This window comes from Mustela erminea, chromosome 2 (assembly GCF_009829155.1).
Source record: "Mustela erminea isolate mMusErm1 chromosome 2, mMusErm1.Pri, whole genome shotgun sequence".
NCBI classification, from domain to species: Eukaryota; Metazoa; Chordata; class Mammalia; order Carnivora; family Mustelidae; genus Mustela; species Mustela erminea.
Genome location: NC_045615.1, coordinates 126,566,826 through 126,592,911, shown reverse-complemented (window position 1 = coordinate 126,592,911; position 26,086 = coordinate 126,566,826). Strand labels below are relative to the sequence as shown.

General features: G+C 33.9%; 1 protein-coding gene across 1 annotated transcript in view; it reads left to right on the top strand.

Annotated features, from left to right (window-relative positions):
• Positions 1-26,086, top strand: part of LOC116582559 (serpin B6-like) — a 131,766-nt gene that overhangs the window by 77,149 nt on the left and 28,531 nt on the right. Inside the window, 1 exon segment of the mRNA XM_032330085.1 lies at positions 20,017-20,110. Coding sequence (XP_032185976.1) covers positions 20,017-20,110 — 94 coding nt within the window.

The window sequence follows — 26,086 nt, the reverse complement described above, 5'->3', positions numbered from 1 at the left end:
ATACATGGTTTGAGAAGAAAAGCAGAAGTAGAAACATAGGATACTTTAAAATAGTTTCTTTGAATTCCAAACATAGTAACTATCTTTCCTTTTTTTGAAAGTCATGCCTTTCTTTTTTTTTAATTTAATTTTTATTTAATTTCAGCATAACAGTATTCATTATTTTTTCACCACACCCAGTGCTCCATGCAATCCGTGCCCTCTATAATACCCACCACCTGGGTACATCATTGCTCCATGCAATCCGTGCCCTCTATAATACCCACCACCTGGGTACATCATGCCTTTCTTATTCTTATTCTTCTAGGCATATTCTTATTAAGCTCATTATTATCCTTTCATATATGATTTGCTAACTAACATAATCTTATGTTTGAAAACCTGTCACAAACAAGTGACTTTCCCTCTGCACTCAGAAATATTTCCCAAGAACCTCTGGTGAATTACATCTAAGTTTCAGACATCCGCTTGCCAAATGCCATCTGTTTTGACATAAAAAATTCTCTAGAAACCCTGAGAAGGAGGTAATGAAGGAATCCGACTTGTTTTTTATAACCTTTTATGGTAGTTTTTTTTTTTTTTTTTTTTCATCTGACTTAAAAAAAGAAATTGTTATCCTTGAAAAGAGACAGACAGTTTGGGAAGATAATGTACAGTGCTTTAGCCATTCCACCCATATACCTAATCCTTTATCCCTACAGATATTTCTAACCAGCTTTGGATTTCCTTAAGGGAGACACCAAGCTCTGTAATTTTCTCCTTTTACTATTTCTCATATTCTTCTTAATTTTTCAAATCATTATGAGATTCTAAAGCACTTTCTTCACTTTATTTTACAGTTTGTTTCTAACAATGACACGGATGTCCTGTTGCAATCCAGAAGAAAGCTGGAATAATTTAACAAAAATTAAGATGGCCGATGATGAGAAATATTAATACTATGCTCTTCTACTGGGAGGTTATAACACAACTGAGCCTATGAACAATTCTGGTTTTATTTTTAAGAATGGGCCAGCATTTTCCCAAATACAGAAACAAGATTGTTATCTTTCATGTAATAACAATCTATTTATGGGATATAATTTCCCTTGGGATTAACACTGAAAAAGGCTGAATCAGACCTAAAAGCCAAAATTCTTCCCACCTTTGTGTAGCTTTTCAGTGCACTTAGGATCATTGGTTTGTCTGCAACTTTAAAACCTCTTTTACAATACCTTGTCTTCAGAGGTCCTTCCTACTGGAGGCCTCTGGCAAAATTGAGGGATTTGCATAAGAATTTCAACTTGATTAAAACAAAATGATTTTCCTGACTTACACACTTATCTTAAAATTATAATTTATTTGCCCTATTTTAGAGGTTCATTATCTCCTACTTGTAAATGGGCTCCTAACCATTCTCCGTAATTCAAAATTTTATACAACTTCTTGTATAACTTTCACAACTTTAGTTCATGCTAGAACTCAGATAACAATTTTTCTTTTTTTAAAGATTTTATTTATTTGTCAGAGAGAGAGAGGGAGAGAGAGCGAGCACAGGCAGACAGAATGGCAGGCAGAGACAGAGGGAGAAACAGGTTCCCCACCGAGCAAGGAGCCCGATGTGGGACTCGATCCCAGGATGCTGGGATCATGACTGACCCGAAGGCAGCTGCTTAACCAACTGAGCCACCCACGTGTCCTGATAACAGTTTATTTAATGAAAATTTGGTTATGTCGTGTTCTTTCTTCTTGTATGGAAAGCCTTCATATTTCTTGTTCTTTTAAAAATTATATAAGGATGCTAATGTGAACTTACTGTTTTAACTAAAATGGTATGAACAATCTCAATCTTTAACCACCTCTGAAAATTGCCCCGTGCATATTATGTTTTGTGTGTGTGTGTGTGTGTGTGTGTGTGTGTGTGTTGTCTTTTGCAATAGTACTTCATTGAATTTGGTCTTCTTTTATTTGGAAATCATTTTCTCTTACTTAGACCTGTGTTCATGATGCTCTAATATCTAGGTCTACAAATATTCTTATGTATTTTTCATTTGTTTCTATCTCTGTCTTGCAAATATTTTCCTTTTATTTAGTTTCTGTTTCCATGACTAATCTTTTAGCATAATTAATCCTGCTGACTAACGTTAGTAAAAATAAGATACAGTGACTTGAATGAATTGATACAATTATTTCTTTTCCAATAGAACAGTATTATAGAGGCGAACTAACCAGACCACTTACTTTTGGATGAAATTTGGTGACTTTAATTTCCCTTGTCTCTCTGTCCCCAACTATGTACTTAGAATAAACAAACTGCTTACTGAAAAGGTTAGGGCAACAATAAAGTCAGCTAATGCATTTAAAAGAATCTAGAATTATTCCTAGAGTGTAGTAAATATAAATATAATGTTATTTATTTATTTATTTACTTATAGATTTTATTTATTTACTAGACAAAAAGAGAGTGAGAGAGAGAACATGAAAGGAGAGAAGCTCAGAGGGAGAAGCAGACTCTCTGCTGAACAGGCATGCCAATGCGGGACTTGGACCCCAGGACTCCAGGATCATGACCTGAATCGAAGGCTGTTGCTTAACCAACTGAGCCACCCAGGCCCCCTAAATATAACTTTCAATTATATTTAAATTAAAAATAACAAAGTGTAAGTTATAATTATTATTATTTGGGTATATTTGTTATACTTTTCCTCTATTTGATTCTCATTCTCTTAGAATTTTTTTTAATGTTTTATATAATAATAAACAAATCTAGGATGACTTTATAGTTTTAAAATATCTCAGTAGTTGATACTTGGCTATTTCTGACGTTGCTGACTAACCAGTATCTTTTCAAATATTCTGCTATCAACTCTTTATAGCTAGATATTGTGATAATATCTAAGTTTTGAAACAATTCCTGGCAATTTGTGGGAAGATTCGTTGGAAAGGAAAGACACAGAGGCAGAAGTATGTGAAAGTATACAGAAAGCAATAATCCAGTCTCAAGATGAGGTCAACTTTAACAAGGACATATGTTTGATTTAGTAATTAGGAAGAACATTTTGGAAAGATGCTATTTCACCAATTGATTAGAACTCTTCATTACACACGTTAAAATCATTTATTTTAACAGTACTATTAGCTTGTTTTTATTGAATATTGAATTCCTGATTTCTTATAAATAAAAGTTCAAGAAATTTATCCTTAATTAGTTTTTGAAATTATCTTTGACATATGGCAATTTCTATGAAAATTATTTTATTTTAAATAAATAAAAAAATAGGCCTATGATTTTAATCAGATTATTTCTGAGAAAATATATATTTGTTTTCTATCTTAAATAATTTAATAATAAAAGACTTCCCTATTTTAAAATATGATAGACCCTTCTTTTTAAAAATATATTTAAGTATATTCTTCATAAAAATTGTTACTTCACAATGATTGATGATTTTTTTTCAGCACATTCTTTAATAATTTGATGTTGGCTATTAAAATACTCTCATTCAGATGTATTCAAACTAAGATAATACAATAACAGTATTAGAATTAGAAAATAGAAGAAAATAGTTTAATTGCTAAGTAGCTACTAACACAGATGCTAAATTAATCTGAATTCTGTCTCAACCAATTAGTATAAGAATTTTATATGTATATTTGAGTATAAAAACTTCAAGATTTAAATGGATATATTTCCTGCTAGGAAATTAATAAATTATTACATCAACATTCTGAATGATGCAAAAACTTTGGACATGGCATAAGTTGTGCTTGTCTTTTAAAATACATTACTGATTTTCTTTTTTTTTTTTTAGGTTTCTATTGGAGAATTCTCATCTATTAGCAAAGAACAGAGAACATAAAGAAATTTCCAGTAAATTTTTGTTTTGCATTACATATTACAGATATATTTAAGGAAATTACAAATATTGCTACATACAGAGATTAAAACTGTCTTTAAATATTTGAAAAATTCCAGCTCTTGATAGGAAGTTTGTCTCAGGAAGGCAATAACAGCCTAAATCCAAAATTGTAGGCCTATGTCAACACCTCTGTCAGGGTGTTGATCTATATTTATTGATTTGGGGACATAAATGCTGTTTCTACCTCTATCTCTTGGACATGAATGCCTGCTTCCTTCCCCAGATTAGGGAAGTTCTCAGCTATGATTTGCTCAAATAAACCTTCTTGTCCTCTCTCTCTCTTCATCCTGAGGCACCTTAATAATTGATATTGGTTCATTTTATGGTGTCATTGATTTTTCAAAGCCTCTCCTTATGGGCTATTCATTGTTTGTTTGTGTGTGTGTGTGTGTGTGTGTGTGTTTCCCTCTCTTTTCTTCAACTTCCTTCCTTTCCATCAACCTATCTTCTATGCCACATTTACCTGGTTAGAGCATCTAATTTAGACTGTATCTCAGAACATTTTTAATTTCAGACTGATTAGATTTCATTTCTACAAAGAGATTCTCTAGTGTCTTTTATGCTTTTTTCAAGCCCAGCTATTAACTTTGTAATTGTTAGCCTGAATTCCATCTCTGACATCTTACTTAAATCCATATGGATTAGATTTGTGGCAGAGAGAATTTCCTCTAGTTGTTTCTTTTGTTGTGAATTCCTCTTTCTAGTCATTTTGTCCAGAGAAGAATGGATGAATGACTAAGCAGAATCAAAAATATCAATCACAACTCAGGCAAAATATGCACTGGACAAATCTGAAGAGGTCAGAAACCAAAACAGGAAAGAAAAGGAAAAGAAAGAAAAGAAAAGAAAACAAACAAAACAAAATAAGAAAAGACTGGTGGTGGGAAGGAAGAGAGAATATAATTTCACAGAGTGGACAAATCAGGTTGATCCACTTGTTCTTAAGTGTATTTTGGTCTGTGTGTTAGAAGACACTAAATCTGCAAATCACAAAGAAAAAAAAAAAATATATATATATATATATATAACTGAATAGAGTGAAAGGAAGCCAAAAATGAAGACTATCTATATCTATAAAGTATAGATGTAAAAAATGAAAGGTAAAGTCTGCTAAGAAAAAAAGAGAGAGAGAAAGAGAGAGAGAGAGAGTTGATAAAATAAGAAACTAGTTGAAAAGGGAAAAAAGAAAAAAAAAGAAATGGAAAATTTAAATTGAAAGATAAATGAATCATGAGAAAAATGCCTTCACACTCTAAATACTATTTTCCCCAGTGCTGGAGTTTTACAGTCTTGTGGGATCCTTAACTTACGGTGCACCTGTTCTTCCAGTTTGTCTTCTGGAGGGTGGGGGTACTATTGTGCTGCTTCTCAAACGTTTTTGCCTGGGCAGAATTGAACTGTCCCTTGCATATAATAGTGAAGTTTGCATTTTTCAGAGATAAAGAGAAAATCCTGAATGCAGCTTTAGACAAGAGGTTCCTAACCTACAGATTAACATCAGAACTATCCACAGAGACCTGGTAGGCCAGAAAGGGCTGGCATGATATAGTCAGGGTAATAAATGAGAAAAACATTCAACTTAAGAATACTTCATCCATCAAGGCTGTCATTCAAAATGGAAAGAGAGATAAAGAGCTTCCAGGACAGACAGAAACTAAAAGGATGTGTGACCACCAAACTAGCTCTACAAAAAATATTAAGGGGGATACAATAAGCAAAGAGAAAGCCCACGAGTAACACATGCCAGAAATAAGCAGACACAATCTACAGAAACAGGAACTTTACAGGTAATAAAATGGCATTCGATTCATATCTCTCAATATTTAGTATGAGTGTAAATGAGCCAAATGCTCAATCAAAAGACACATGGTATCAGATAGGATAAAAAAAAGCAAGACCCATTTGTATGCTGTCTGTAAAAGACTCATTTTAGACCTAAAGACACCTCCAGATTGAAAGTGAGGTGGTGGAGAACAATTTATAATGCTAATGGACATCAAAAGAAAGCTGGGATAGCAATCTTCATATCAGACATATTAGATTTTAAACCAAAGACTGTAGTAAGGGATAAAGAGATGCACTATATCATACTTAAAGGGTCTACCCAACAAGAAGATCTAACAATTTTAAATATCTATGCTCCTAATTTGGGAACAGGCAATTATATAAACAAATTAATGACCAAAGTAAAGAAACACATTGATCATAATACAAAGAGTTTGGGATTACTTCTTGCATATTTTCAGATCACAGTGCTTTGAAACTTGACCTCTATCACAAGAGGAAATTTAGAAGGAACACCAACACTTGGAAATTACAGGGCATCCTACTAAAGAATGAATGGGTCAACTAGGAAATTAAAGAAAGATTTTTAAAAATTCATGGAAACTAATGAGAATGAAAACACAACTGTTCAAAACCTTTGATATACAGCAAATGCAGTTCTAAGAGGGAAATACATAGCAACAGAAGTCCCTCTCAAAAAAATTGAAAAATCTCAAATATACAAGCTAACTATAAACCTAAAGGAGCTGGAGAAAAAAATAGCAAATAAAGCCTAAACCAAACAGGAGAAAAGAAATGATAAAGATTAGGAGCCAATGAAATAGAAACCAAAAGAACCAGTAGAACCAATAAAACAGATCAATGAAACTAGAAGCTGGTTCTTTGGAAGAATTAGTAAGATCAATAAACCACTAACTAGACTTATCAAAAAGGAAAGAGAAAGGACCCCAATCAATAAAATCATGAATGAAAGAAGAGAGATCATGACCAGCACCAAGGAAATTTAAAAAAAAAAATTAAGAACATATTATGAGCAACTAACTATATGCCAACAAATTAGGTAATCTAGAAGAAATGGATGTATTCCTAGAAATTTAAAAACTACCAAAACTGAAACAAGAAGTAATAGAAAATATGAACAGACCCATTACCAGCAAGGAAATTTAAGCAGTAATCAAAAACTTCCCAACAAACAAGAGTCCAGGGCCAAGTGGGTTCCCAGAGGAATTCTATCAAACATTTGAAGAAGAAATAATACCTTTTCTACTGAAGCTGTTTCAAAAAATAGAAAAGGAAGGAACACTTTCAAATTCATTCATGAGGCCAGTATTATCTTGATCCCAAAACCCCTATCAGAAAGGAGAGTTACAGACCAATATCCCTGAGGAACTTAGATGCCAAAATACTCACCAAGATCCTAGTCAACAGGATACAACCATACAAAAAAAAAAAAAAAAAAAGATACAACTATACATTAAAAGCATTGTTCACCATGACCAAGTGGGTTTATTCCTGGGATGCAAGGGTGGCTCAACATTCATAAATCAATCAACATGATAGATCACATTAATAGAAGAAAAGACAAGAACCATGTGATCCTCTTAGTTGATGTAGAAAAAACATTTGACAAAGTATAGCATCTTTTATTGATTAATATTTTTCAAAGTGTAAAGATAAGGGAACATACCTTAATAAAAACGAAATCTATGTTAAGCCCACAATGAATATCATTCTCAATGGAGAAAAAATAAGAGTTTTTCCTCTACCGTCAGGAACAGAATAAGATTGCCCATTTTCACCACTGTTATTCAACATAGTATTAGAAGTCCTAACCTCAACAATCAGACAACAAAAAGAAATAAAAGACATTCAAATCAGCAAAGAAGTCAAACTCTCTCTCTTCACAGATGACATGATGCTTTATGTGGAAAACCCCAAAGACTCCACCCCATGCAGCAATTCAGCCAAGTGGCAGGATATAAAATCAATGCACACAAATCAGTTGCATTTCTATATACTAAGAATGAGACTGAAAAAAGAGAAATTAAGACATCAATCCCCTTTACAAGTGCACAAAACCCCATAAGATACCTAGGAATAAATCTAACCAAAGAAGAAAAGGATCTGTACTAAAAAAAACCTACAGAATACTTATTGAAGAAATTGAGGAAGACACAAAAAGATGGAAAAACATACCACGTTCATAGCTTGGAAGAATACTGTTAAAAGGTTTGTGCTACCCAGGGCAATCTATGCATTCGTGCAATTCCTATCAAAATACCATCAATATCTTTCACAGAGCTGGGACAAATAATTCTAAAATCTATCTGGAACCAGAAAAGATCCTGAATCCCCAGGGAATGTTGAAAAAGAAAACAAAAACTGGGGGCATAACAATACTTGACTTTAAGCTATATTACAAAGTTTGATCATCAAGACAGCATAGTACTGGCACAAAAACAGACACATAGATCAATGAAACAGAATAGAGAACCCAGAAATAGAACCTTCACCTATGGTCAACTAAACCTCGACAAAGCAGGAAAGAATATCCATTGAAAAAAAGGACAGTCTTTTCAATAAATGGTGCTAGGGAAATTGGGCAGCCACATGCAAAAGAATGTAACTGGACCATTGTCTCACACCATACATAATATATACTCAAAATGGATGAAAGATTTAAATCTGAGACAGGAACCCACCAAAATCCTAGAGGTGAAAGTAGTCAGCGACCTCTTCGACTTTGGCCACAGCAACTTCTTGTAAAACACGACTCTAAAGACAAGGGAAACAAAAGCAAATATGAACTATTGGGACTTCATCAAGATAAAAATCTTCCTTACAGCAAAGGAAACAGTCAACAAAATTAAAAGTTAATGGGACGCCTGGGTGGCTCAGTGGGTTAAGCCGCTGCCTTCGGCTCAGGTCATGATCTCAGGGTCCTGGGATCGAGTCCCACATCGGGCTCTCTGCTCAGCGGGGAGCCTGCTTCCCTTCCTCTCTCTCTGCCTGCCTCTCTGCCTACTTGTGATTTCTCTCTTTCAAATAAATAAATAAAATCTTTAAAAAAAAAAAAAAAAAAAAAAGTTAAGCCACTGAATGGGAGAAGATATTTGCAAATGACATACCAGACAAAAGTCTGCTAAATAAGATCTAAAAAGAGCTTATCAAACTCAACACCCAAAAAACAAATAATACAGTCCAAATATGAATAGAAGACATGAACAGACACTTCTCCAAAGAAGACATACAAATGGCCAACAGACACATGAAAAATGCTCCATATCACTTATCATCAGCAAAATATAAATCAAAACCACAATGGGATACCATCTTACACCAGTTAGAATAACTAAAATTAACATGCCAGGAAACAACAAATGTTGGCAAGAATGTGCAGAAAAGGGACCCCCCCCTTACATTCTTGGTGGGAATGCAAGCTGGTATAGACACTCTGGAAAACAGTATCTCCTCAAAAAGTTTAAAATAGAGCTACCTTATACCCAGCAATTGCAGTACTGTTTATTTACCCCAAAGATGCAGTTGTAGTGAAACAAGGGGGTACCTGCATCCCAATATTCATAACAACAGTGTCCACAATAGCCAAATGATGGAATAAGCAGAGATGTCCTTCAACAGATGAATGGATAAAGAAGATGTGGTTTACATATACAATGGAATATTAATCAGCCTTCAGAAGGAATGAATTACTACCACTTACATTGATGTGGGTGGAACTGGAAGAAATTATGATAGGTGAAATAAGTCAATCAGAGAAAAACAAATCATATGGTTTCATCTTATGTGGAATATAAGAAATAGTGCAGAGCATCATAGAGGAAGAGAGGGAAAATGGAATGGAAAGAAATCAGAGAGGGAGACAAACCATGAGACTCCTAACTCTGGAAAACAAACTGAGGGTTGCTGAAGGGGAAGTGGGTGGGGGGTGGGGTAATTGGGTGATGGACATTAAGGAGGACATGTGATGTGATGAGTACTGGGTATTATATGCAACTGATGAATTGCTGAACACTATATCTGAAACTAATGATGTTTCAGATATGTTGTTCAGAACTAATGATATGTTGACTAATTGAATACAAATAAATAAAATAAATAAATATAAAAATAAAAAAAATGTAGGTTTACGATTGCATCTTTGTTAGGGAAAAAAGAATAAAGTCCAAGAAAATATTTAATATGCCATTCTCTTTTTCAACCAGCTGAATTCTGTTCTGCTCAAACTGCTTTTATGAGACTGACGCGCTATCTACTGCGCTAACGAGGCAACTCCAAACTGCTTTTAAAAACTAAGATATCTTTGTATTAGATCAAACGATGGATAATTCAAAATTATATGCTTTTTGGACAGTATGATAAGGGTTAGATTGGGGAATTTAAAAAGAGGATGATATTTACCAGAAACACTCTACTCAGTGCATGTTTTCTTATGGCACTGGGGATAATTAGTTCACCAACTAATTATTTCAATTTCAAAATTAGATTCCACATGTAAAACACACATAACTCTCTTTGAGTAGCTTTCTCCATTTTCACGTATTTTATGTCCAACAGATACCTTTAATTTATGTCACAAGGAACATAGCAATAAATAGGTATGCACTTTCTAGATTTCCATATTCATTTATAAACTGACCAACTTTTAAAAAATAAGTTATTACCATTTTCTTTTAATTTTTAATTCCAAAAAAATGAAGCTGTTTTTCTTTCTACATTTCACCTCACACTTTAGCTATTTTTCTAAGAACATCTTTCTAGACTTTATCTGCTGTAATTTGCCGGGAATGGCCAGCAATTCCTGTACCAACAGATGAAAGATTACTCCAAATTTTGCTGTGAAAGAGAGGAAAAGTCAGGGGAGTCAATGCTCAGAGATGAAGACCCTTTGCTCTTCTTTGCTCCTGCTTTTATTGATCTTTCAAAATAATCACAAATCCTTATCACTCTTTCTCAAGCATGTGATGTGTGACAAGGGATCTTACTGAAACTGGGAGAATCTGCTTACAGGAAAGATACTAAACTGTGTGTTCTACGAGTTCTGCTAAGCATAGCCTAAGGGACAACCCATACATCTCTTAGATAACAGGGCAGCTGTTTGGGCTAAGAAAGCTAATGAGCTCATGAAGAAAGTAGTCATGTTGACAGTGACGGGATTATGCATAGGCACAGTAACATGGATGTCTACTCACCAAGGACAAACTGGCTGTAGAGTTACTGCTCAGTACCAATCTTCCAGCAGTCCATGATATAGCACTATTCTCCTGGTTGATCAGCCAGGTACCTAGTGGAAAGTGGACTACATTGGACCATCATGAAAGAAGCAGCACTTTGTTCTTACTGGAATGGATACTTACTCTGGATATGGATTACTTTCCCTCCATGCAATGCTTATTTCAAAACTCTATGCACTTATAGGATTTTTTTACCCACTATATTGGTATTCTATACAGCATTTGTTCTGATAAAGGATCTCACTTTACAACAAATAAAGTGACCTCAGTCATGGAATTCATTAGTTTTCTTACGTTTCCCACTGTCCTGATGCTGCGAGCTTGATTGAAAGGAGGGGTGGCCTTTTGAAAACTCAGTTACAATGTGAGGTATGTGGCCAAAGCTTATAAGGCTAAGTCAGTGTCCTGCTCAAGGCTCCATATCCTCTAATCAGTCAGCAATACGTGTGCTGTTTCTTCCAACACACAGCATCCGCGTGTCCAGAAATCAAGTGGTAGAAATGGGAGTGGTACCTCTCACCACTACTCCTAGTGATCCACTGGCAAAAACTTTGCTAATAAGACACTATGGTCTTATTTTATGTTGGAATAGAGGTCTTAGTTCCAAAGAAAGAAATCCTTCCACTGGGAGACACAACACGGATGTGAACTGCTGAACTGGAAATTAATACCGTCACTGTGCCATGTTGGGCTCTTCATACCTCTGAATCCAAAGACAAAATGTTGCTGCCTTACTGTCTGGGATGATTGATCCAGATTACCAAGGGGAAATTGAGCTGGTACTAAAAAACTGGAAATAAAGGTATTTCTTGGATACAGGAAATACTGTAAAGAGTCCCTTAGTAGTACTACTACTGACTCAAGTTGTTTGATTCATATGATTCAAGTAAACTGAAATCTACAATAAATTCAGGCAGAACTGTTAGTGGCCCTTTAGGAATGGAGATACGTTTTTTTCTTACCAGGAAAGAACCATAATAATCTTAGAAACATGCTGAGAGGAATATGGAATAGGTAGTAGAATATAAGTCTTAAATATCAGCTATGATTATGACCTGTTGTAAATAAGGATTATAATAGTTCTATTTTGTTGTGAACATGTTTCTGTATGGGTGTGTGTATAAACTATTTTGTTTCTCTTTTCTCTTCATCATATAACATAAAAAAGAGTAAACTCCACATTGCAGTATTTAAATTACAAGATATAAAGTAGAGGAGTGAAAATCCCTTTAGGACTTTAAATCCTCCTCTGGGGAAAGGAAGCATGTTTTTGGTTGGATGCAGGATTGTTGTAATGTCCCAAGTAGAATTATAATTTTTGTTGTCTTTATTTGGAAATTAGTATGGTTGAAGGAGGTGTGTATGGGTGCTAAACTCACAAGGGTGCACTATCATAGTCATTTCTATATGTCAATTTGGCTCAATAATTGTGTTGGATACTCATGTACCCATAAACAGTAAAAAAATCTCATTTTTCTAAATCTTAAGTTTTCACCCATATAAGGACTTTTCTCTAAAATCTACTCTGATATCTAGGTGCAGGTCAAAACAGAACAGTGAAGAAAAGGGAAAATAAAGAAATTTCTGTGTCACAGAACCGAAGTGTGTAAAATAATTAAAGATGAAAGGAAAATCCAATTATGTAAAATTCTGTTGAAAATTTGAGCAAAATGAAGATAGGTCTTTGGTGATCCCCCAAAGGAAAAAAAGAAATTCAAAAGAGTGATGAATGCAAAATCTGATAGGGATAAGAAATCAGGCTTGTATATAGGTGAAATTTAGGGGAGTTTTACTCTAAAACAGACAATAGCGTAGGGTGGGTGATTGGAAGGATCTGGGAAGGGTTTTTCAAAACAAGATGTTACAACTTGCCCTTGTTCTTATTGAGAGCTATTGATGCATGAAAAAGTGGATTACCAATGAATCAAAGCCATTGATGAGATGGAAGTTAGCCATTCCACTAAGGAGCACAAAGAGTTTAAAAGAAGGGAAAGCAAAGATTATGGGTACAGATGTAGGCAGGTTATTGGATAATGTAATGGAAGAATATGAAAGTTTACTTCTGTTAGCTTCTTTTTTTCCTAGTGAAATAAGGAGCAAGATAATTATCAGAGAGAAGAAAAGAAAGAGTGAGTATGTATGTGCGTCATACGTTAGGGAAAGGAAGGCTGTGAAATAACTTTCTGAGAGAAGTTAATATATAGATTAGGTACAGTGAAAGAAAGGTTGGAAAAGAAAGGGAATACTATATCAACATCATTTATATCTACAATTTTATTTTAGGTTTTCTTTTAAAAAAATACACACACACACACATATATATATGTATGCGTGTATCTATATATCTATATCTATCTATCTATCTATCTATCTATCTATAATTTTAGAAAGAGAGAGAGAGAGTGGAGGGTCGGGACAAAGAGAGAGGGAGAGAAAATCTCAAGCACACTCCGCACTGAGTTCAAGCCCAATGTGGGGCTCAATCTCATGACCCAGAGATCATAACTTGAGGCAAAATCAAGAGTCAGCTTCTCACCTGACTGAGCCACCTAGGTGCCTCTGTCTATAATTTTAAATTAAATTACAGTGATTAAAATATCTAATTTTGGTTAAAAATTTATATTAGATAATATAAAGTTTTGAAATAGAACATAACTTGTAACACTTGAAGATTATACATTTTAATGTAAAATCTATTTTGTTATATTTTTAAAACAATAATATGCTTTATTTTATTGAGTTTTCAGTGCCTTATCTAACAATGTTTAAACTAACTGCTCTTGTGGGCAATATGCCAAACTGCTTACATTTGTTGACTCATTCATAGCTAGCTGAAACTCTGAATTCTAACTATCCCCAGTGGTAGAAGTTTAATCATTTGGATCACTGCTTGCTCTGGAAACAAACTGAGCAGAAATTGAAATTATCATCCTCCTAAATCCAAGAAACATTCTCAGGGGCATTGACCTATTTTAAGTTTCTTGGGTAAACTGCACTAGACTACATTCTCAACTCGGACCATGCTGTCAAAACACAGTGTTGTCCAGTGTATTTTGCAAGTTTTCACATGGCCTACAACTACTGCTTCTGAAAGAAAGAGAAAGGCTGTGGCGTCATTACTCCCCTACCCCACAGGTTTATTTATTCTTCTCAACAGGTAGAAGCATTTCATTCAGTATTTATTGAACATATCCTGTGGGCACAATACCAGGAAACTGATGATAGTAAATGAGCCAGATTATATTGTTAGCAAGCAGATGTTGGAGCATTATTTGTCACCTGTGACTAGTGGGGTGCTTGACTTTAGCTGATGTGTGAAAATTCAGCAAAGCAGCTGGAATCCTTTATGTGAATGTTTGTGAGCTTTTTGCAAGGATGTTAGTAAAAATGTAGTTCATTGGAGATTGGTTTCCTGGTATATAAATTCAGAAACTCATAACATCATATAACAGAGCTCTGTTTTCATCAATTACAATAAAGACATCCATAGACGTTATGGGAAATATTTATGTATTATTTTCTCTATATCACCACTTCTCTCCTGAAAATGAGTTTTATCCAACACAAAGATGAACTTACAAAATGAAACCTGAGATAAAGCCAGGTTACCACTGTAAATACCAAATGAATTTTTCTAAATTTCTTTCTATCCATGCCATATGTTATTAAATTAAAGCAATCAAATGGATCCTAAAGATACTGCCTCTTCAAACATTGTCAAAATACATTCAGTTCTACAAAAATAAAGCCTCTTTGTGAATCAAATAAAGCAACTAATTTCCCATGAATATGGAATTCTGGTTATCCATAAATACTGACTTAGGGAGACAACTTTGGCTCTGAATCATCTTTGTAATTTTGGTTATTTATCTTATGCATCCCTATTTTCAGCAATGACACTTTTTCTTTAGTTTTCTCTTTCTCACCCTCTGTCTCTTTCATCTTTTACTTCCCACTTGTTCTCCTGCCCGCCCTTTCTCTCCCTTTCTCTTTCACTCTCTCTGGAAGAAAAAGAAGTTAAAATAAAAAAAATTAAACTGCATACTCCTGAGATATTAATCTGATTAATACTTATCCAAAACCATAAGTCTGATCCCCATTCCTTCTCTTGCAGCCCAAACTTTCTCCATCAACCTCAGTAAAGGACAGTTTAACTTTTGGATTACTCAAAACTAAAATTATAAATTCGTCTTGCTAGACTGGTCTTTTTGTATCAGCTCCTACACTCAAATTATCAGCAAATCTTGGCTCTATCTTCCCAGTATTTCTGATTCCAACAACTTTTCCCCCAAATATACCAACACCATTCTTGTTTAAATTCCTATTTGTCTTATTGTTTGCAGCTATGCCCACACTAGTCTCTTTTCTCTTATCCTTGTCCTTTTCAGTTCATTCTCTGTATGTTAGCTAAGGAAATTACTTTAAAATTAAAATAAGATCAGTTTACCCTTATTTTACACTTTCCAATGGTTTTCCATCTCTTAAATTGACCTATGAGAAGCTTCATGTTTGGTTCTTTGTCATCTTTCTGATTTCCTAACAGTCTTCTACTTGCGTCCTCTGCCTTAGCTGTACTTGCTACCTTCCTGCTCTTTGCTCATGTTAAACATACTCTGAGATCAGGACCTGAGCCAAAACCAGAAGTCTGACACTTAAGCAACTGTGCCACCCAGGTGCCCCAGATTATATTTTTCATTGTCTAAAAACAAATCCATTTTATTTAGGAACTGCATTTCTTATCATTTTAAAGCACCAAGCATAACTTCCACATTTCATCTACTTATTAGTAGGAAAATAATAAAAAATAAATAAGTAAATATCCCAGAGATTTTGTTAAAGAAAGAGGTTCTCATTGCAACCATCTGAGTATTTCCCAGTAAGCTAAAGTGGAAAGAAAAGATGCTGGTTGCCTCAGGTTTTAAGTAATTCATTTAGAATAGCATATGAACTAAGACAGCAGATGAGAGAAAATGAATGTAACAACTGTAAATAGAAATACCACAATACCACAAGAGAGTTTGTCACTGTGTTTTTTGTGATCTCTATGAAATTTTGCTTTTAAATAGAGTATAGAGGAAAATACTCTCAACATCATGAAAACACAATTAGACATGGACCAGAAAATAACCTCAACAACCTGAGTTCTTTCTTATCATTGTATTATGTAAAATATTAATAACAACAATAATAATAATAATAATTTGGAAATTCATTTATATAGGACCTAAGAGCTTAAGTCATATCACATGGTCTGAGAACCTCATTCTCTTAAAGAAAGGACACAAAACAAAACTATGAAAAGGCAAATAAATGAAATCCATAGAAGGAAAAGAAGTAGCAGTCAGTCAAAGGAAAAATATTTTGGAATGAAGTAAAATACAATTTCACATGTAATTAAAAAAAATAAATGACATACAAATATTAAACTCATGTCAATGATTATCAACATTATCTTGATAATCAATGATTATAAACAAGGAACTATACAACTGAAAAAGGTATTGCAAAGAGCATTTTGAGTTTCTTGGTATTTAGAGGCATTAAGAAATTGTTGAAATAAGATTCCTAGATTGGCTGGCTATAAACTGTTTAATGTTGTTATTTAAAATAGAGCTATTTTGGGGTGCCTGGGTGGTTCAGTGGGTTAAGCCTCTGCCTTCTGCTCAGGTCATGATTTGAGGGTCCTGGGATCGAGTCCCGCATCAGGCCCTCTGCTTGGCGGGGAGCCTGCTTCGCCCTCTGTCTCTGCCTACCTCTCTGCCTACTTGTGATCTCTCTTATTGGCTCAACTAAGTGACCAGAGGGACATAAAGTACATTACTGGGAACCTTTGTCTGGAGCTCTCTAAAACCAAGATTTATCACCACAATCTCGAAAATTCCATCCAAAGATGTACATCTCTGTGTAATAAAAAGGACTTCAGAGAGTGTAAGTCTTCATAGCTCTTGGACCTCCTCCAAAGGTTGCTAAACTTACTTTCTTTTGCTATCTTATGTTTCCTTTTATTACAAGCCTTGACTATATTCTCTCTGTTTTAAATATTCTATTTATTTATTTGACAGAGAGAGATCATAAGTAGGCAGAGAGGCAGGCAGAGAGAGAGGGGGAAGCAGGCTCCCTGCTGAGCAGAGAGCCCAATGCAGGGCTTGATCCCAAGACTCTGGGATCTAGACCTGAGCCTAAGGCAGAGGTTTAAACCCATTGAGCCACCCAGGCACCGCAAGCCTTGACTATATTTTATAGAGTCCCAAGATCCCTTGCAAATATTCAAACCTCTGTGATATTTACAATTATACAGAGAAGTTAAGAATTTAAAAAAAAAATTAAAAAGAACCCAAAAGACAACAGAACAACACCAAAAAATATGTATCTTTTGGTGTTATCTTTTCTATGGGAAAGAAATTCCTGGAAACCTACTAAATAACAACCTAACATGGAAACTTTATAGTTATCTTGGCTCTAATTGGATAATAAATAGCAAATCAAAATACATATATATATATATATATATATAGTTCTACAGAATGAAATAATTCTTCAGAGTGCTTGTTAAACAATTCCCTAGAATGGGATGGAATGCACATGCTGTATTTTAAATGACTTTCTTAATAATGACCAAAGTGAAATTTATATGACCTAGTAGTTACTGTATTTGTTCATTTTAAGATACTGTAGTGATAATGCTTTCTTGTTAATTTTTTTGATAGTGACACTTAATTTCCTTTATACTTTTAGCTACTATATAGCTAGAAATAAAATATTTATTTATTTATTTGAGAGAGAGAGAGCATGAGGAGGGGAGAGAGGCAAAGAGGGAGAAGCAGGCTCCCTGCTGAGCATAGTCCAAGGCAGGGTCTTGGATCAAGACCTGAGCCAAAGGCAGATACTAAATCAACGGACTCACCCAGGCACACTTTGGAGAGTGTTATTTAAATGACACAGGTAATAATATCTAGGGCAATTTACCTGATCTGCTATAATTAAAGATATCTCAACTAGGAACTGAGATCCTATAAAGAAATTACACATTACGCTTATGCTTATCTAGATACATTTTAGCACAAGTGTAATTATCAAGGTTGAACAGTTCAGATGGCTTACCTAGTGCTGAATGAAAAAGCTCTGAGTGTCCTGATTTTTTTTTTTTCAGTATTGAAAATAATACAGTGAGCAACCTGGGCATTCTGCTAGTCTACTATATTGCTAGAGATAAAAGGGGAAAAAGATTAATATGGAAGCTTAATGTGGAGTTAAGGAAAGGGAATTTTCTTTCAGAGTTTCCATACTCTATATACTTATATATATAGACATAGGCATATACATTATACATATATGAATCTATATGGAGGGTCTTCATTTGTTTGTCATTTAATAAATACAAAATTTAAGATATAAGTTACATCTAATATATGTCCACACAGCTTCCAATAGTGAAAGTTGGACACTCAACACAAGGTAGCAGTATAAATTTAAAAAGTAAGAAAAATCTTAGATCATAAAGAAAATGACATTGCTAGAGTGAGATGTCTTTTCAAAATGCACTATTTTTAAGGAAGATTCAAATTTGATTTATACATAGCATTGATGGAAAGCAATCTCCAACAATTCAGTTAGTTCCTAGAGTGATTTGTGATCTAATCACATAAAAATCTTATATACAAGTATATACATATTATAAAATATTTTACTATAACTGATTCTCACGGAATTATTTTTTATATAATTTTAATATAGACTGCCATTTTTTTAATAAAAATGCAAAATATGAACTTTGATATAAGAGATTTTAAAGGTCATAGTTTATTTCACAAGATATATTTTGAATATAATTTCAGGCTTTTCTTTTATAAAATTATGCTGATAGAAAGTATTTATCTCAAAGTACACTGTATTATAAAAGGAATATATTATTATTTAGTTTGCTGCTCTTTTTCTTATGTTTTTAGCTTTCATAATTATGACTAGTTATTTCAGAAGTTGCCAGAATTTAACTACCCGTTTTGTTGCTAATGGCATAGAGATCTAACAGTCCATAGTTAACTTTGTTCTATCTAGAATATTTTTAAAGGATTTGCATAAAAGCCTAGTCAGACATTTCTTGCAGAATCAAAGATTGATTTTTAAACTTTAATTTAAAGAGAAATAGCTTAGTTAGAAAATGTATCCTGTTTAAACTCTGTGGAGATTTTATTACAATAATTATAGACTCTTTTTTTTGTATATTCATCTCTAAAATTAAATTCTTTGTAATTAAGTGAAAGTGTTGTGCTATGGTGTTTTCTAACTGTAAAAACAATCAGGTTTCAAAGAATGAAGTACCTCATTAGAGCTAAAATGTAATGATCACCTGAGTATTTTTCCAACAAACTAATTTTGCTTTACAGTTATAACTTACCACATTTATTGTGATATCTTTATCACATAATGAAAAGTAAGTATTTATATGCTTACTGCTGACAAGTTGGAAAATGATCACGAGCTCATAGTCCTACTGTGGAGATGTTCTAGAGGTCAGAGGAAAATGTACAGACTATGAAGAATTACAGTAAAACCAGTGAGAAATATCTGAGAAAAGAGAAGGCACTTTTAAACAATATTTTATTTATTTTTTGTCAGAGAGAGACAAAGCAAGTAGGCAGAGTGTCCGGCAGAGACAGAGAGAGAAACAGGCTCCCTGCTGATCAAGGAGCCTGATGCAGGACTCGATCACAGGCCCTGCTATCATGGCCTGAGCTGAAGGCAGCCTCTTAAGGGACTGAGCCACTCAGGCGTCCCAAGAGAAGGCAATTTGACACAATGAAGAAAGGAACTGGCAGGGGCGCCTGGGTGGCTCAGTGGGTTAAAGCCTCTGCCTGCAGCTCAGGTCATGATCCCAGGGTCCTGGGATCAAGCCCAGCATTGGGCTCTCTGCCTGCCTCTCTGCCTACTTGTGATCTCTGTCTGTCAAATAAAAAAGAAAAAAAAAAAAAAGAAAGAAAGAAAAACAAAAAAAAGGAAGTGGCAGAGCTGAAAAGAGCCAGTCTCCAGAGTTGAGGGACAGATGAGGTAATGACCAGAAATTTGATTTTTTTTTTCCTCAGATGCAGACACATTCTCCTGTACAAATTATTGTGTAGTCACCACTGCAGAACAGAAAATTGTTATTACCAGAGCCATATTGGAGGTTACAGCTGGGTGAGTCAAAATCCTAGTTACTCTGGATATGGAGTCAATGACTACAGGTAAAGGTAAGTCTGAGAGTATCCTTTTCATTCACTTCTCAACATTCTTCAGCTGAGTGACAACATAGGAGGAAAGCTTTCAGAAAGATGAAGAGAATAAGCAGAAGGCAGAAAGAGATGTCTTAAAGGTCAAGTTTCTGATGTTCTCTAAGTACTTATTATTAACAAAAACAAAACAAAAGTAAACAAAATAACCTGATACCTTAATGAAAAATAAATTCATAGGCAAGAAACAGATTTTTTTCTTGTTCTAGTGTAGTAATGTAAACTCAAAGAACACATTCTCCCAATTAATTAAAACTTAAAACTTTGGACAAAATAAAAGAAATGAGACTTAAATGTCAATCAAAGCTGGCAGACTTTGGAAGGTTGTTAACTTAGAGAAGTAATTCTCAGTGGGAAGTTTTCTTTCTTATTTTTTTTTTTAATAATGTGTCGTGGGCTCCACTCTAATGGTTCTTCTTTTAAAAAGACAGATTTATTGAGGTATGATTGATATACAAAGAAATGCACGTACTTAGTGAGTATAATTTGATGAGTCGGAAATATGTAAATAACCATAATACTATCACCACAATCAAGATACTAAACATACCCAAAACTTCCCATAGTTTCCTATTTATTTTGCTTTTTTTGTTTATTTGTTTTTAGGTAAGAATACTTGAGATGTATCCTCAGATTTTGAAGTGTGCAATCCCATATTGCTAACTATAGGCACAATGTTGTTCAACAGACCCTCTTACATAGCTAAAGCTTTATACCATTTGAGTAATAGCTCCTTGTTCCCCCCACCCCCAGCATGTGGAAACCGGATTATATCCTCTCTTTCCAAAAGATTAATTTCTTTAGATATCTCAAATAAGAATCTGTCTTTCGTGTCAGTTTATTTCACTTAAACTAATGTCCTCCAGATTCATTCATGTTGTTGAAAATGGCAGGATTTCCTTCTTTTCTTAAGGCCGAATCATACTGTGTTGCATGTATGTATATACCAAATTATCTTTATCCATTTGTCTGTCAGTAGATATAGGTTATTTCTATATCTTGGCTATTGTGAATAGTGCTGCAGCGAACATAGGGATGCAGATATTTTTTGAGATTCTAGTTTCCAATTTTTTGAATATATACTCAGGAGTGAGATTATTGTTAGTTCTATTTTTAATTTTTAAGAAATATCTATATTTGTTTTCTATAACTACTGCACCATTTTACATTCTCATCAACAGTACACAAGACTACCAAGTTCTCCACAATCTTTTGAATATTTCTTGTCTTTTGTTCTTTTAATAATACCTGTCTAAACAGATGTGAAATACGATATCATTGTTTTGATTTGCATTTTTCTGATAATTAATGATGCTGGATGTCTTGTAATATTCCTATTTGTCATTTGTATGGTTTTTTGGGAATACACTGTACACTGAAAACTACAATGTACACTGAAAACTACAAGTATTGGTGAAAGGAATTAAGGAAACACAAGTAAATGTATATATACCCCATGTTCACAGGTTGAAAGGGTTACTATTGTTAAAATTAATATAGCCCATACTGCCCACTGTGATCTACAGATTTAATCCTATTCCTCTATTCCTATCAAAGCCCTAATGGCGTTTTTTGTTAAAAAAACAAGACAAAACAAAAACAAAAAAACAACCCTTCTGTTTCTTTGTTTATTAGAACAGAAAATAATAATACTTAAATTCATACAGAAACATGAAAATCCCAGAATAGTCAAAGTGATCTGGAGTAAGAAGAAAAAAGCTGGAGACATCATACTTTCTGCTTTCAAAATATATAGATACAGTTACAGAAATTAAAACAGTATAAGGCTGGCATAAAGATAGCACATAAACCAATACAACTGAATTGAAAGCCCAGACATAAACCCATACATATAAAATCAAATGATCTTTGGCAATGGTATCAAGAATACACAACAGGGTAAGAAAACTCTCTTCAACAAGTCATGCTGGGAAAACTGAATATATACATGCAAAATAAGAATAGTAATGAAAAATTGGATCCATACCTTATACCATGCATAAAAACCAACTCAAAATAGATTGAAGACTTAATTGTAAGACCTGAAACTCAAACTTCTAGAAGAAAACACAGTGAAAAATCCTCTTGTCCTCAATTTGCAATGATTTCTTGGATATAACATACAAGCATCAAAAAGTAAAAATAAACAAGTAGGATTACATTGACCCAAAACCCAACTATATATCAAAAGAAATAATCAACAGAATGCAAAAGCAACCTATAGAATGGGGGAAAATATTGCCAAACTATATATTTGATAAGGAGTTAGTTACCAAAATGTATCAAAGATTCTTAATGCAAACAAAACAAAACCAGAAAATTAACAAATAGGCAAAGGATTTGAAGAATAATTTCCATTTTATTTTAGACTTCTTGTTTTTCTGATAGGATAGGTATCAATTTCAGTAGCATGGGGGAGTTGGCAGACTAGATACAGAAACTAAAATATAAATCTGTCGGCGCCTGGGTGGCTCAGTGGGTTAAGCCGCTGCCTTTGGCTCAGGTCATGATCTCAGGGTCCTGGGATCGAGTCCCGCATCGGGCTCTCTGCTCAGCAGGGAGCCTGCTTCCTCCTCTCTCTCTCTGCCTGCCTCTCTGCCTACTTGTAATCTCTCTGTGTCAAATAAATAAATAAAATCTTTAAAAAAAAAAATAAAAAAAAAATAAAAAATAAATAAAATATAAATCTGTCATTCTGAATAAGGAACAGAAAGCATATTGGGCTGAAAAGTATTGGAAAAATTTTGGAAGAATCCTTGGGGAAAATGTTCTCCAATTTTGTGTATGGACACACACAAATCTTATCTTCACCCCTGAGACACCTGAGGCACAGAATAGACCCCAAGGCAATATGGCAAAGGCTTTAAGAACTGAAATGATATTTGAATCACCTGCATGTAAGTCATGCATAGAATAGAGCTAAACCAGTATAGCAAAGGCTTGCCTGACTGAACTGAGATTATAACCATGGCCAACAGAAAGGCAAAGCTTATGGTCAGAAGTTCACTAAGTATATAGACTGCTAAAATCAAAGCAACATAATTTTCCGACATATTTTGATAATACCTAGGACGTACACAACATAATGAAAGTATCCTGGATATTATACAGAATTACATGACAATGGACTAGGAAAGTGTAACCCGTTATCAAGGAAACAAAGAAACAGTCAACAAGACTCAACTCATGATGACCCAAATGCTGTAATGATCAGCAAAGAATTTAAATCAGTTGCTATAACTATTTTTTTAACTATATTTTTTAGTATTTTAGATTTTTATTTATTTATTTGGCAGGCAGAGATCACAAGTAGGCAGAGAGGCAGACAGAGGGAGAGGGGGAAGCAGGCTCCCCGCTGAGCAGAGAGCCCAGTGTGGGGCTCTATCCCAGGATTCTGAGATCATGACCTGAGCCAAAGGCAGAGGCTTAACCTGCTGAGCCACCCAGGTGCTATATTTATTTTCTATAACTATTTTCAAAAAAGTAATTAAAACACCTTGAAATGAATGAGAAATAAACTGAAACTATTTTTTAAATTGAAATGGAAATTTAAAAACTGAAAAATGCAAAATCTGAAGAAAATTAAAAAAAAAAAAAAGACTCTCTTGATGGACCAAATAACTGAATGAAGATAACAGATAAAGGAGTCAGTGAAGTTGAGGATGAAAAGTGATTAAGGAAAAATTAGCAAAGTCCAAGGGGTTATTGACAACAACAAAACATCTAACATCTATAAAATTAGAGTTTTATAGCATTTTTTTAGACATTGCACTCAGACTGCTACAACACCAACATAAAGAGAACAATCTTGGAAGTATCTAGGAGAAAAATAAATGCAACACACAGTTGAATAACAAGTTGAAGGACTTTAGATTTCTCATAGAATCCATAGAAACCAGAAAAACCATTAAAAATGCTTTTAGGATATGGAAAGAAATACAAACAACAGCCATAAATCCAGAGTTCCATTTTCAGTAAAAATATTTTTCAAGAATGAGGGCGATTTACATAAACTTAAAGAGAACTCAGAGAAGAGAAATTGTTATCAGCACATGTAAAGGTAAAAGGATATTTTGAAATTTAAAGGAAATCATTAAAAAAATGAGGATATGGATCTCAGAATTGAAAAAAGAGCAAATGAATTGGTAAATAAGTGAATGAATCCTAAAAGCTATTTTTTCTCTTAAGTACTTTAAAGTGTATATGATTATTAATTAAAAATATAACATCATCTGAGGGGTTATCAATATATTTAAATATTACATATTTGGAAACTATTACAGAGTTTTAGTGAAGGTAGTGGGAAGGGGTGATTTGATTGTGTTTCTATACCTTACATGAAGTAGTAAAATATGTATCCTAAGTAGACTGTGAAAAGTTTGAAAAGTTAGATATGTATGTTGTAATACTTAAAGCAATTATTAAAAAAATACAAAGAAATGACAACAAAAATCAATAGATAAAATAAAATACTAAAAATACTAAAATACTTAGAGAAACAGAATATGAGAAACAAATGATCAAAACAGAGAGAAAAAAAAGTAATAAAAATGGTAAACCCAAATCTAATCATACTGATAACTATATTGAATATTAGTTATTAAAAACTTTAATTTTTGTAGAGCAGTTTTAGTTTCCTAACAAAGTTGAGAAGGTGTAGTGATTTCAAATATACCCCCTGTCTCCACGCATGCATAGCCTTTTCTCTTATGAACATAGCACATCAACAATGTAGTAGAACTGTTACAATTGATTAATCTACATTTACACATAATAATCACCCAAAGTATATAATTTATATAGGGTTAACTCTTGGTGTTGTTTATTTTATGGGTTTAGACATCTGTACAATGGTGTGTGCCCATCATTACAGTATAATACAGAGTTTCACTGAGCTAAAAATCCTGTGTTCTGCTTACTCATCCTCCCTCCCCCACAACTCTGGCAACCATTGATCTGTTTATTGTCTCTATAGGTTTGTCTTTTCCAGAATGTGATATAGTTGGAATCACAGAGTATGCGGCCTTTTCAGGTTGGCTCCCATCACTTAGTAATATACATGTAAGGTTCTTTCATATGTTTTTATTGTTTGATAGCTCATTTTTTTAATGCTGAGTAATATTTCATCTGGATATGCCACAATTTATCCATTCACCTACTGAAGAATATCTTGATAGCTTCAAAGCTTGGATTATAAATAAAGCTGCTCTAAACCTCTGGATGCAGCTTTTGATGTTATCAGTGTTCAGAATTTTGGCCTTTGTAATAAATATTTAGCAAAATGTTAACTTTTTAGCTTTTTAAAAAATTTTAGATTTTTTAGATTTGAAATAAATACAGATTGACTAAATGAATAAAAAGCATGACTTAATTATAATTTATTTAATTAATGTGGAGAAATTGGAACTCTTGTAATTTCTAGTGGGAATGTAAAATGGAGAATAGTTTGGCAGATTCTCAAGATAACAGCAAAGTGCTACAGTGTTTCTCAGCAGCTGTTCTAGGAAAATCTAAGGGCAATGCAAATATATCCACACAAAAACATTAATGTTCATACCATCATTATTCATAACAGCCAAAATGGAAACAATCAAAACGTCCTTCAGCTGATAAATAGGTAAATACAATGTGACATTTTAATACAGCACATGCAGCCAATAAGGATGAACTCTAGAAGCTTTATTCTAAATGAAAAAAATCCAGTCATAAAAGATCACATCTCTACAATCCCACTTTTCTGAAATACCCCGTATAAGTAAGTCTACAGAGACAGAAAGCATATTAGTGGGTGCCTGGGGCTTACACAGAGGGGAGGCTGCAGAATTGGTGGAGTGACTGATATTGGGCACAGAGTTTTTGACATGATAAAATGTTCTGAAATTGT